Source organism: Ambystoma mexicanum, chromosome 3p, assembly GCF_040938575.1.
Source record: "Ambystoma mexicanum isolate Mex_15411 chromosome 3p, UKY_AmexF1_1, whole genome shotgun sequence".
NCBI classification, from domain to species: domain Eukaryota; kingdom Metazoa; phylum Chordata; class Amphibia; order Caudata; family Ambystomatidae; genus Ambystoma; species Ambystoma mexicanum.
The window spans coordinates 290416514-290430046 of NC_090925.1; the positions used below are offsets into that span (position 1 = coordinate 290416514).

Below are 13533 nucleotides of genomic sequence, written 5' to 3' on the forward strand. Positions count from 1 at the left end.
AGGTGGCTGCAAGTCTCTGGATCCTGGACGGACAAGATAGCCCTCCACGAGGAGTTCCAACGAGTATTACAGTAGTGGGGCATGTGCGCTCTGATCTCACACAAGTCCCTCCTTACCAGGAGTTAGTCACCACAGACTTCTCTGGAAGGTTGGGGAGCGCACACCCGACAGTGGCACGCTAGAGGCCTCTGGCTGCCAGAAGACACTTCACATCAACGTTCTGGATCTCCGGGCCGTCTTCTGTGCCCTCGCTGAGGGGCATGGTGGTGAGGATCTTAAGACACCACCACGTTCTACATCCGGAAGTGGGGCGGGACGCTCTCTCCAGGGGGGCCCAGGTTCTGCCGCACTGGGTCATTCGTCAGGACATGTTTCTCGTCCCTTTTCACCTGGCGGGCCTCAAACACCATCGCAGACATGCTCACAGGGAGCTATGTTCTTGCCATGAGTGGGAGCTACGCCAGGACCAGGTGGATCTGTTATTCCACAAATGGGGGTCAACCCCAGATCAACCTCTTCGTTAAAGGCGACTAATTCCAAGTGTCAGAAGTTCGCCAGCATGCTCCCGTAGCAGAGGAGCATGGGACAGCGTTTGTGTTTCCGTGGGAGGGATTTTTCACATACCTTTCCTCCGCTCCCACTCCTGCTATGAGTGATCAACACACTCGGTATCACTGCAGGATGTTACTCCTCGCTCAGGTGTGGCCACAGCAAATTTGATATCCAGACATGCTTCGTCTGGCGTCTGTTCTTCTGTCCATCGGTCTGCCACTACTTCTGGAACATCTCTCCAGAGAAGGAGCGATTCTGCACCACGATCCAGTGTCGCTGAACCTCGGGCCTGGCTCCTGCAGCGCTAGAGTTTGTACATTATTCTTTGCCTGTAGGAGTGTGAGGACATCCTGGACAAGGCCAGGGCCTCTTCAACGTTTACGTGCTGCAGCCATAAGTGGAAGCGTTTCTTTGTCAACCCCGCAGCTTCTACCGTATCTGCTTGTTAGGCAGAAACCTGTGCAGTTCCCTTAGGGACCACTGCAAAAGATTTAAGACTACAGGTGTTTGGCAGTAAACCCACTTGGTAGCAGTCTGTACCACACAGATTCACTTGGTAGCTGTGGCTGAGCAGTCAGACTTCCCTCAAGAAGAGTTAGGCAGTATGCAGAGTATACACAATAGGTACAGAGACACAGTAGCACAAACAAACACTGACCAGAGCTTTGGTGTAAAAGTATATAATTATTTAAAAACACACTTGTTATTTACACTAGCAAAAACGAGGTAAGTAAATTCAGCACACAGTCGCTATTGTATATATACAACCCTATTCACTTATTAGACAAGTCTTAGTGAGAAACACCACTTATTTTCAGACAGAGGTGAGCGCTTAACATAAGATGACACTCTAGTTGTAAAGAAACGGAGGGAAAAAGGCAGAGTTAAGGAAGCACACAAGTTTCAATACTTTTACAAAGAACCACAGTAAGGCAGGATAGGCAGAGTTCTACTGGAGAGCAAGGAAGTCAATTGCAAGGCCCACTCTTGGAGAGAGCAAGCAGAAGGGGTCCAGGTTCACACAGTGGGGTTATGCCCCAAGAGTCTTGTCGATAGTTTGCACAAAAAGGATGAAATTAGTCAGGAAAAGTTAGCTAGGTTGTTCCAGGCCAGCCCAGGTTAGAAAGTCTAGGCTTTACTGTCACCCCGAACAATCTGTCGCAAGGGAAGCCAGGCGGGACACAGTACCTTAAGTGTGAAGGAAGCTCCAGCGGGGGCAGTTGTTCCTGACAGCAGGTGCAAGTCGGTGTTTCGTCCAGAGGAAGAAGAGGTCTCGCATGGAGGAAAGATGAAGGTCGTTGCACTGTCAGGGAAGAAACCAGCCGTGCAGTTCTCCGGTTAAAAGGCACTACCCTTCTCTTCACAGTAGTGTAAACTGTGGTATGCTGGGGTGCTTGGCACGGGCAAGGCGGCCACGAGATGCTCCAGGAAGGTGAAAAGAAGGCAAAACTGGTTATCCCCACCAGTCAAAGGAAGAAGACTCTCCGGACTGGAGATCTCCTCTGTCGTCGGGGAAAGTGGTGAGACGGTTCAGCAGGGCTCCACCGGTGGTGTCGTTGTTGCAGGTCGGCTCAGCTTCTCCCTCGGATTCTTGGGACCTGTGGCGACTTCTGAAGTTCCAGTCCCCAAAGCCCTGCTTTTATGCAGCACACCCCCATTCACTCAGCCTAGCTGTCAATCAAACATGCTAAGTGGTGAGCCGGCCGGCTCACAACTTGGGCCAATCACACAAGAGTGCGACTTGAGTTACCAAGGTAACTCAGTCGAGGGTGCCTAAACCCCTCTCCAGCACCCCCTGTGGTACCCAGACAGAGTGGCACCACTTTTGGAGGCTTCTGTGGAGAAGCCCGCCAAAAAGTGGAACAAAGGGCTCGACTTGGGTTGGAGTCACAGAAGAGAACACAAACGCCATTTTAGAATCGAGTTCTGGCAAAAAATACCAACTGGTGAATTAATATTAAATAAACCGATGGTATGTTCGAGGCTATAAGAATGAAATAATTAAAGTTGGTAGCCTCGAACCATGGGAAAATCCCATAGAGATATATTCGCGGTGGAATATAAAAAGTAGTATCCACTGCCACCAGCCAAAACTCGATCAGGGGGGACGGAGACGTGCCCCCCTCGAACAACAGACCCCGGGGCAATCGAAATTGCCCCGACCAGTACGTCCACAATATGATGGTTTACTGGTTTCTGTTCATAATTTGGGACTAGCAAAGCCAATGTTGACTTTACATGCCCAGGGTATGGAGTCTGTTGGGGGGGGGGGGTCGCTACGACACCCCTGGGTTACGGCACGGAGGGTGCTGTGTAACCCACATCAAAAAAAACATGAGACCCTATGGAGTAAAAGACCCCATAGCCCATAAAACACATGGAAAGTTAAAGGAACACCTCAAATCATGTCTAAAAGTGGGAGCAAAAGAATCTCGCTCTTGGCAGGAGAGAAAAAAAAAAAAAAACAAAAATCCAGCAAAGCTGCTGGGGGACTCGCTAGGTTTGGGAAATTAGCCTTGCAGAGAATTCTCCCTAACACTGCTTTCCTTGGCCAAGGCTGGACTGGCTCATGCCTCTATCAGTGCACCTGGCTGCCATATCCTGTTACAGCAGGTGGGCCTTGTCTGTTGTTGCACAGACTCCTCAAGACTCTTCGGCACTTTATTCTGCCAGTGAATCCTCCTGCCCCGGCTTGGGAGCTCAATGTAGTTTTGACTAAGCTTATGTGGGCCCCCTTTAAGCCGATGCATCAGGCCCAACTCGAGCTTCTATCCTGGAAGACTGTCACCTCGGCCAGGTGGGTCAGGGTGCTCCAGGCACTGTCATGCAAACAGTCGTACTTGTTCTTGCACTCTTCAAGGGTGGCACTACATACACACCCCACCTTTATGCCGAAAGTGCCATTGGAGTACTCTTACGTCCCGTCCCCTTTCCTCCATGCTCCATGGGTGTCCATTGCGAAGGACGGGAGACGGAACCTGGGGTGCGGCCCTGGGAGCATGCGCTGCCCAGACTCTGCCCTCCGGCGCCACACCCCAGTCTCCGTTTCTGTGTCGATTGGATCAGGCCAAATTCACCAGGCGTTCCTGGGTTTGGCTTCGGCCATGTAATTCCATGCGCAGATACTTTTATGGCTTTTTTCCTTTTTGTGATCCAGGTACTCGGTCCTCAGGTGTCACGCTCCTCCCCGGCGCATGTCGTCTTCTGCACGGTTCAGCAGGTTTCCATCCTGTGATGGGCTCTTCCTGATGCTGCCTTGGCCAGCTTGTACCGTGTGCAACACATTTTCCTCGAGGTCTCTGAAGGAGACTGGCCGGGTGGAGGGAGCTCTTCCACAGATCGCCTCCAGAGGACCTAAAGGACTTCGTCTTTCATCGGTCCAAACCCATGGTAGGGCCGCTCTTGTCCAGTGCACCCAGCAAGGGAGACCCCTTACCAAGGACTCGCCCGCGTGGGAGGGACCGCCTTGGTCCTGGTACCAGCACAAGTACCGAGGCTGTATCAGCTACTGGCCAAGGGAATCAGTAGATCCTCCCAGTGATGATGCTGAGGGACTGGAAGCTTCTTTTACCGGGTCTTAACCCAAGGGGCTCCGCTACGCCCTAGTACTGGCATCCATCATGTCCGAGGGGGCTCCTTTACGCAGTTGCCTACTGGGCCTATGCCTGAGGAACAGGGTAGGCCCTATGATCCACACAAGAGTCCTGGACGGAGCGGGCCCAGGGAGCTGAGCAACACGACAAAGGCACGTGGAAGGCAGCTCGACCAGATGGCCGCCGCGGCAGAAAATCCAGACGTCTGGCTGATGCCCCTCCAGGGAAGGTAGGCAGACCGTGTGTCGAAGTGGGACTGGTGTCAACCAGGTATGTGGCCTACAGCTTACACATGAGGAGGAGGACCCCGACACGCCGTCTTCAGCCAAAGCCATCCACAAATGACTGGCAGGGCTGGCAGAGTACTTGGGCCTTCCTCAACCCGAGGTCGAGCACCCAGCAGAGGGGGGTCCTCGCAGAAGTCCTCACGCTACATCCCGTTGCCAGAATGGTGATCCCGGTGCAGAAGGATGTAGTAGCCTTGGCCAAGAAGAGTTGGCTCAAGCCCCACTCAGCCAAGCCGGTCAAATGCCTGGATGCCAAATACAGGCAGTTGGAGGGGGATACTCTTGCTATCGGCCCATCCTCAGCCACACTCCTCTGTGATTTCTGCGGCATCACTGTACTCCAAGCCTGTTGTCCTCAGCAGCCGCCTCCTCCTCTGTGGCGCTTCTAGGCAAGGAGAAGATCTTGGAGGCATATGGGACAAATCTGTATTCCAGCACGTCCTTGCACCTGCGTCATGCCAATGCAGATGCCATGCTGGCAGCCATTAACCAGAGGCTCTGGTGGGAAATTGCGGATTTTCTCAAGGAGCTTCGGCGCACAGCCAAGCACGATTCAATGCGGGATTGGCGGAGGCCAAGATCGTGGCACAGGACATCGAGTCCTCCGTGGCCCACATTGACACCTCTGGCCATGCCATCTGTATTGCCACGGACATGAGAACAGCCTGGCTCGGTGCTACGAAATTCAGCCCAGATGTACAGGAGCACATACTGGATCTTCCGTTCGAAGGAGGTGACCGCTCCCACTCCACAAGTCTTTATCCATTCTTACATACAAAGACCACGCCCAAACCGTACACCCAGTCACAGCAACACTCTGAGAAGGGGCATACATAGAGGTTTCTGTGGCTTGCAAGAGCGGAGGTGCAGGCAGCCTGACCGTTCGCTGTCTCAGCATCGGCGCAAACAAAAGGTTGGGTGTGCGGAGTAAGGGCTTTTTCCAGTCCCCCTTTTTAACAAAGACCACGCCCAAATTGTACACCCAATCTCAGCAGCGCTCCGATAGAGGACGTACATACAGAGGGTTCCGTGGCTTCCAGGAGCGTAGATCCAGGCAGCAGGACCACTCGCCTTCTCAGAGCCGGCGCAAGCAACAAAAGGGAGATGGGAGGGGGGGGGTTAAGGGCTTTTCCCAGAGCCCCTCTGGGTCCATGTGTCTCCAGTGGGGGGCAGGCCTGCTCTCCATGCATGTTTTGGCACCAGAATTTTGCTGACCCCTGGATCCTCTGTAGTCTCCATGGGGCCATGGGGTACCGCCTCCCTATCCCAGCCTATCCTCCCTCCTCCCAGCCATTCCCACAGGTTGGCACAGCAACTCTTGGCGAAGATCCTGTCGCTCGTCGAGAGCCAGGCAGTGGAGAATGTCCCCGCGAGGCTTGGGCTTTTACTCAAGGATTTCCGCTATTTAGAAAGTACCGGGCGGGCCTGAGAGTTTTGCTGGACCTTTCCACCCTCAACCTCTCCCTAGCTCTACAAAAATTCAAGATGGTTACGCCAGCTTTGATAGCGGAGACATTGTGCAAGGGAGACTGGATGTGCTCCCTGGATCCGAAGGATACGTACCTACGCGTCCCAATCTGGCAGCCTCATCGTTCCGTTCTACGGTTCAGGCGACCATTTCCAATACAAGGTGCTCCCTTTCTGCCTCAACTTGCACCCAGGGTCTTTATCAGGCTGATGAACTTGGTGGCGGCCCTCCTCAGGTCGCAGGGCCACATCTCTGGAAGCGGTGCAGTGGTGCACCGTACTTCCCATGCTCTTATGAACACACTGCACGAGCTGGGTTTTTCACTCAACCTCAAGAAGTCGCAGCTGCAGTCCACACATAGACTGACCTTCTTCGCCTCATTTGGGACACATGCTCCGAGAAAGTTTTTCCCTTGGAAGACCAGATCACAGCAATCAAGAGGGCCACAGTGCACTTCCTCAGCAGAGAAGTGACCTCGGCTTGGTGGTGCCAACACCTACTGGGTCTCATTTCAGCAGTCCTCTTGGCCGTCCCCCACAAGAGACTCAGGATGAGGATGATATAGCTGCACTTTGCAGCATCCTGGAACTAGGAACGGGGCCATCAGTCAGAGATGATCAACGTTCCTCCGTCACTTCACCCAGACCTCACATGGTGGTCCAGGGACTTCAATCTGCAGACGGGCAAGCCTTTCCAACAACAGTAACCACCACGGACTCCTCTCTTTAGGGTTGGGGTGGCCACCCTGGACAACCACTGTCCATGGCGCCTGGACCCGGCAGTAGTACCACATCAATTGGCTGGAATTGAAAGCCATCTGGCTGGCGCTCAGGGCCTTCATTCCGGTTATCGAGGGCAAGTTTGTCCTCCTTCAGACGGACATCTTGGCCAGCATGTTCTTTGTCAACAAGCAGGCAGGTACCAGATCACCCCCCTCCCCCCAAATATGCAAGCTGGCAGTCAGCATGTGAGAGTGGACCCTGGAGAACCTCTACCTCCAGGGTGGTCCAACTGCCGGGGGGGGGGGAATCCAGGGAGGCAGGCGGGCTCAGCAGACTGGGAGCAGACGAGTGGCAGTTTAACGACCTAGTACTGCAGGAGATCTTTCGCGATTGGGGTCACCCTCAAATGGACCTCTTTGCCTCCCTGAGCAACAAGAAGTGCCAACTGTTTGTCTCCTGGCAGGTTCAGGGCCCGGGCTCCCTGAGTGATGCTTTTTAGATCAGATGGGACGGAATGACAGCATACACCTTTCCACCCACTCCCCTGATTCACAGGGCGATATGCAAGATCAAGGAGTCCTGCCTCCTCAGCATCATCCTAATAGCTCCATGGTGGCCAGCCAGACCATATTTTTCGGAGCTGCCAAGCCTCTCTGAGAGGCCGCCCATTCGCATGCCAACGGGCCCAGCACATCTTCTGGCGCAGCAGGGAGACTGGGTCATCCACCCCTCATGAGAGAAATTAGCCCTCACAGCGTGGTTCCTGAACAGGTCACGCTAGGACATCTCAGCCTCTCTCAGGCTAATCTAGAGCTCATACAGGGTGCCAGTAGCAAATCTACCAGGGCCCAGTATAAGAGCAAGTGGACCAGGTTCTGTCACTGGGCAGACTCGAGGGGCTTTGCCCATTCAGGTGTGCAGGTGGAGACTTGCTGCACCTACCTGGCAGTCATCGGGGCATACAGGAACTCGGAGGAGGAGAGGTGTTTTCTCTTCACACCCAGTTGTCAAGAGACATTTGACTGGTCTTGCCAGGCTCTACCCGCCCATCAAGAGCTGCACCCCATGTGGGACCTCCGCATAGTCTTGGGTGCTTTGACGCACAAACCATTCGAACCAATGGCATCCGCGGACATCGGGCTGGTCACCATTAAGATGGCCTTGTTAATCAGCCTCACCTCGGCTCGCAGAATCAGCGAAATCCAGGCACTGGTCGCCTCGGAGCCATACACTGTGTCCCAAGGACAAGGTAGTCCTACGGACGCACCCAGCATTCCTACCTAAGGTGCCGTCCGCATTCCATCTGCACGAAGAGATTGTGTTGCCCATGCTTTTTGCTGGGCCCAAAGATGAGGCACAGAGTTCAGCACTTCTTGATCTCAGGCGTGCCCTGAAATTCTACCTGTACAGGACCCATGGCTTCCGCAAGTTGGGTGCTCTTTGTCACCTTCGGAGGATCAAAACCGGGGTATCAGGCCTCCAAGGCCTCCATAGCCCGTTGGATGGTCTCGGCCATCAAAGAAGCCTACGAGGGACAGCACAAGCCACTGCCGGCCAACGTGCATGCCCACGCGGTCAGAGGCAAGGCAACGGCCATCGCATTCCAGTGGCATGTGCCCTGGCAAGTCATAAGCAGGGCTCCACATGGGCCACCCATTTTGGCTTTCTGCAAGCACTACTGTTTGAATGCCGGCTCTAGATCAGAAGTGGCTTAGAAACCTGTTTGCTTAAAGAGGGTCTCCTCTCCACCCTGGGGCTACAATCGCCCATGCAGTATGGAGGAAAGGGGACGGGACGTAAGAGTAATTATAAATTCCTCACTGTTGTGACTATTCCTCACTGTAGTCTAACTTAGTCCCCTTTCCTCCATACGTCCCACCAACCTCCCCCTTATAAAACGGGTGTCATTAGGCAATATTAAATCTATTGTTGACTCATCTATGGGGAGTGGGATGTGGCACCGGAGGGCAGAGTCGGGGCAGCGCATGCTTCAAGGCCGCACCCCTGCGCGTCTCTAAATTTAAAGGGGAAGGTTTTTTTCTGTTGAAAAGGCTTCAGTCTCCCGTCCCTCGCGAGGGACGCCCATGCAGTATGGAGGAAAGGGGACTAAGGACTAAGAGTACGTTAGTCACTAGGGTGAGTAACTTATAATTTACACCTCAATGAGCCTTTAGTATTACCTGTTTTCTTCCCGAATCAAACGTCTCCAGCGGAGAGGGCCTTGCATTCGCTGAATGTTCCTCGTGCCTTGAAGTTTTACGTGACGCGCATGAAGAGCTTTCGGAAGACTTCTCAGCTATTCATCAATTGTGGACTTGTGAATCACGGAAAGGCCTTGTCGACAACTTCCATCTCCAGGCCGCTCTCCTGCTGCATCAGGCACTATAATCGACTGGCTAACAGACCACTTCCAGGCTGGCCCAGAGCCCACTCCACCAGAGCCTTCGCAGCAACAACTGTGCCCCTGCTCGACATCTGCAGGGCTGCTACGTGGAGGTCCATGCACACCTTCAGGAGGTTCTACAGCGTCAGCAGGGATTCCAGGGAGGAGTCCACAGTCAACCAATCGGTGGTACGCAACCTGTTCTTTTGATTTGAGTCTGTTCCAGAGGCGAATGTTAATGCTTCTGTTGAGCCTTGCCACCTCCCGTGGTTGTTTATATGTACTACTTTGTAATCTGTATTCATGAGCATGTGAATCCATGTCAGACCCCCCCCCCCCGCTTGAAGGTTTTTTTAATACTTATCTGTAACTATGGTTCTCCAGGATTCACATGCAAACCTTCCCAACTTCCCCTCTTGCTCTTGGTTCATACTGCCACTATTTCGTGCTTACCAAATCTGAAACTGGCCACCAGGGGTGGGATTCATGCCCAAACGTTAAGAGCTAAGGTCATGGCAGTGGCGTTTCAAAGACCCAATTCCTGGCATGTCAGTTTGGGAGCGGTTCTGAACTTTTTGTTGCTTCATCCTAGATATGAGGCTGGTTGTCTCTGCTCTGCCCTATGGTCTTGTTCAGTGGAATCGCCCACAAGGATGGAGGAAAGGGTACGCGATGTATGTGTAATTAACGTTACTGTAGTAACTAGAGTACTGAAGTACATAGTTCTCTTTCCTCCTTACATCCCACTCACCTTTCCCAGCTTGTTGCAAAGTGCTAATAGATTCAGTATAGCCAGGTATTTAAGTGTCCGATGTTTTAAAAAGGGGCATGTGGTGAAACGCCAGTGGGTGGGGGGGTTCGGGGAGGGGGTGGGTCCCACACCAGAATATGTGCCCATGCACGCTGTATTAAATTTAAAGGGGAAGCTCAAGCTTTCTCGGCCAAATGTTCTGGTACCGTCCCCATGTTGGGAGACGCCCACAAGGATGGGGGAAAAGGGGACAATGGACAGTGAGTAACTTTAATTTTACCATGCAAGTAGGAGTTGTCTATTGGCCTGGTAGGATTCTCATTTGAAGCAGGGATTGCCAACTTACCCCCTGTGGTGATGGTGCCAGGCCTTACATAGTTGGCCAGTACAAATGTAGATTCCCAGATGTTAAAACTAGGGCTGGCTTAGATTTAAAGTTTAATTTGCCACCAGGCTTGGGGGGTGCCGGGGGCACACACACTTCATCAGGGCTACCCATAGTTAATTGCAGACCCTGGCTGCTGGAATTTTGGTTCCATCGTGCTGTTTGCAGAATGGTAAATATCCGTTTTTAACTGCTGTTGCCAAATTGCAAGGCACCTGCAGAGAGGTGCCAGCCGGGCCCAGCAGGGTTGCATGTCTGTACTATACCTTTCAACATGGAGCATTATCGTAGAGAGGTCAAATGAGCAGACCACCCTTTCGGAGACTGATTTAACTTCATAATTTTATATTAATTCAAAGAGTCAGGCTATTTACCCCTCGGATTGCATTTTGTCAGTTATAGGTTTTAAGTGTCGCTTATAACCCACTTTGAAACTATATTTAAATAGTATGAAGTCCAGAAACGTGAAACTCTTGTGTATAGAAGTAATTACAAGATTCAAAATTAATCTTTGTAGGGCGTTGAACATTGTAAGTAACTCTGGACATGTATGCAACCACAAGAGCACCCTGTTGGTAAACAAATTGAAACACTCTGGACAAACATGGGGGTGGGAGGACTGTGCATAGCATGTAACTAAAATGGATGTATGCTACAAAAATATTACTACTGGTAAGTTTCATATCCCCCACTGGTACTGTGAGGCTCCGAAGGCATCTGGAGGTGGAGCATTGGGCATAAAATAATTGTTCATTCTTTGCAGAAAACAGCAAAAGTTTTAATTTTACACTGCTTTTGTTGTATTGTAATAACTGCGTACATGATTCTTCGGTAAAGACTAGGGTAATTAAGAAAGCAAAATTAAGTATTGCCTAGCATCTGGATTTGAAAAGCAAAATGCCCAGCACTGCTTCTGCAATATTTTTGTTAAGCCGGAGGCTATACATCATAGTTTTAGGAAGGCTTTTTTAACAATCGCACCAATTTATCTATTTGCGGTATGTTTCCAACTTGTGTGCTGTATCTTATTTAATTTGGAGCCTGTTATACCTTTGTGGCAGGGCCTAGCCTATGTTCTAAATGCATACATGACTAGAATTGCATGCACATCTGTTGGTGGTGGTTAAACACACTCATTGTCTACTGTATTTGTTTGCAGTAAAGGGATACACCCGAAAAGCAGCTGCTTTAGAAGCAATGAAGGATTATACCAAAGCTATGGATGTTTATCAAAAGGCTCTTGATTTGGACTCTGCTTGCAAGGTATAGTTGTCAGCAATTTTGTGGAGCGTTCTCAATCAACTTAAGCATGCCTTTAGAAGCTATTATTCCCAATCAATAGAGCTTCCTTATTTTTCATGAACTTCAAAATATCTCTACATGAGTGAGCCACAGAACATGCTTTCAGAAGCAACTACATGGAGATTAGCCGTTTTAAATAAGCAAATGTTATCTGAAAAATTGATCAGGTATTTATCTTCTCCAGCATTGGATCTTTCATGGATTCACATGCTTAGAATATTCCCCGTCGTCAGGCTGGGAATCCCCGGTACATTATATAGACCCTTTCCCGTAGGAAAACTTTTTCGACGCTTATGCGTCCTATCCGCCTCGTTTTGTATCATGCGTGCCCGCGCCGTCAGGACGCCATGATATAAATACAGGACCCGCCCCCACGCTCCCTCAGATTTCAACCGTCTTTCAAAGTAGTGGGATCCTCGTGGTTACTGCTAGTCGAAATTAGGTTGTATTTTCGCTTCGGCGACGTTACATTCTGGAAAATATATGTCCGGAAAAGCTCTATTTCGCCCTTGTGCGACATGTGGACTCAAAGTCTATGAAGGTGATGCCCACATGGATTGTATCTACTGTCTCCACCCGCACCACACGGCGGATACATGCGAGATATGCCAGGGTTTCTCCCAAAAAACCCTTAAAGACAGGAAAAGAAGGTTGGTCGACTGGTTTAACGACGGAGCGGGTGCCTATCCGGCATCAGAAGTTGGCTCCACGGCCTCCAGGAGCAAGTCGGAAACTCCCTCGAAGAAGGTGCGGCCTGTCGAAAAATGCCCTGCGGACAAGACGGGGAAGCATGCTGGGTCTTCCTCATCACACAAAAAGTCCTCCTCATCCTCTAAGACGGAGAGGCAAGCGGCATCAAAATCCTCCTCAGGGGACCGTCCTAGGTCTTCCGTGAGTCGAGACTCTTCAGCAGGGAAGTCGGCAACGAAATCAACTACAAAGTCTAAAGGCTCGGTGCCGGCTACTTGCTCGTCGACCCCGGTGTCGCTGACGATGCCTATTACTATTCAGGCAGCAGCGGTGGGGATTCCTTCGTCGACGGCGACTCAATCTATGGCCTGGCAGCCAGAGGTTTGTGACCCGGTCCCCCCTGAGGTCCTACTGCAGCCAGACACGGCCTTGTCAGTGTCGTCGGTGGAAGGAGAAGGTGGCATGGTTATGCAGCCGTCGGACTTGGGTTTACGGCCTTCCAATACGTCGACGACGAGTACGAGTGGAGGTGTGGTCCCTCTATCCTCGACGTTGCTGACCCCCCAGACGGTTTTGTCTCTGGATGTGCTTAATACACTTCAGAAGCTCCTGCAGCGTCTGGATACGCAGATCCCTCAGCCTGGCACATCATCTTTGCTATTTTCTGCACCTTCCGTCGACGAACAAGCTCAAGCAGCTCGCTCGACGACCAAAAGCCCGTCGGCCTCCAAGGTGGTGAAGGATCATCCTCGAGCGCAGGAGGAGGGTGAGCTATCGGAGTCCGATTCTATGCGAGGTGACTCGGGGTCGGACATTTCCCTGTCACCGTCGAGAGACCCAACATGGAATTCGGATGTAGAGGTAGAGTCTACGAGGAGCCAGGCACAACCGTCTCCTCCGGATGATGTGGGAGCCTTCCATGCAGTGATGGGAAAAGCGTGTTCCGGGTTCGGCTTAATTCCTGAGGAGCAAAAGAAAGACTGTTTTCTTCTTGATCACATGGGTCAAAGGAGGAAATCGGTATTTGCCATCCCAATCCTGGACCACGTGTGGCAAGAAGGCCTCAAGACGATGCGTCACCCGTTCTCGGAACCGGCTATTAAGGGGCGTATTGAGAAAAAGTTTAAAGCTCCGGAGTCCACTCCAAAATGTCTAACATCACAGCCTCTGTCAGACTCTGTGGTATCGGCGGCAGCGGCTAGGAAGGCCAGAGTACAGCAAAAATGTTCAACCCCACCAGAAAGCGAGGCCAGGAGGCAGGACGCCTTTGGAAAAAAGGTGCTCAGTCGGCGCCACGACGGTAGGAGCAGCCAACTCCTTGGCGATTGTATCACGATACGATAGGGAGATGTGGCATAAACTAGCCCCTATCCTAGAACATCTGCCGGAAGAACATCGAA

General features: G+C 51.7%; 1 protein-coding gene across 1 annotated transcript in view; it reads left to right on the top strand.

Annotated features, from left to right (window-relative positions):
* STIP1 (stress induced phosphoprotein 1) overlaps window positions 1–13533 on the top strand; it is an 812376-nt gene that overhangs the window by 780652 nt on the left and 18191 nt on the right. The window contains exon 12 of the mRNA XM_069650819.1: window positions 11301–11404. Within this exon, the coding sequence (XP_069506920.1) occupies window positions 11301–11404 (104 nt within the window). The remainder of the gene's footprint in view (window positions 1–11300; window positions 11405–13533) is intronic.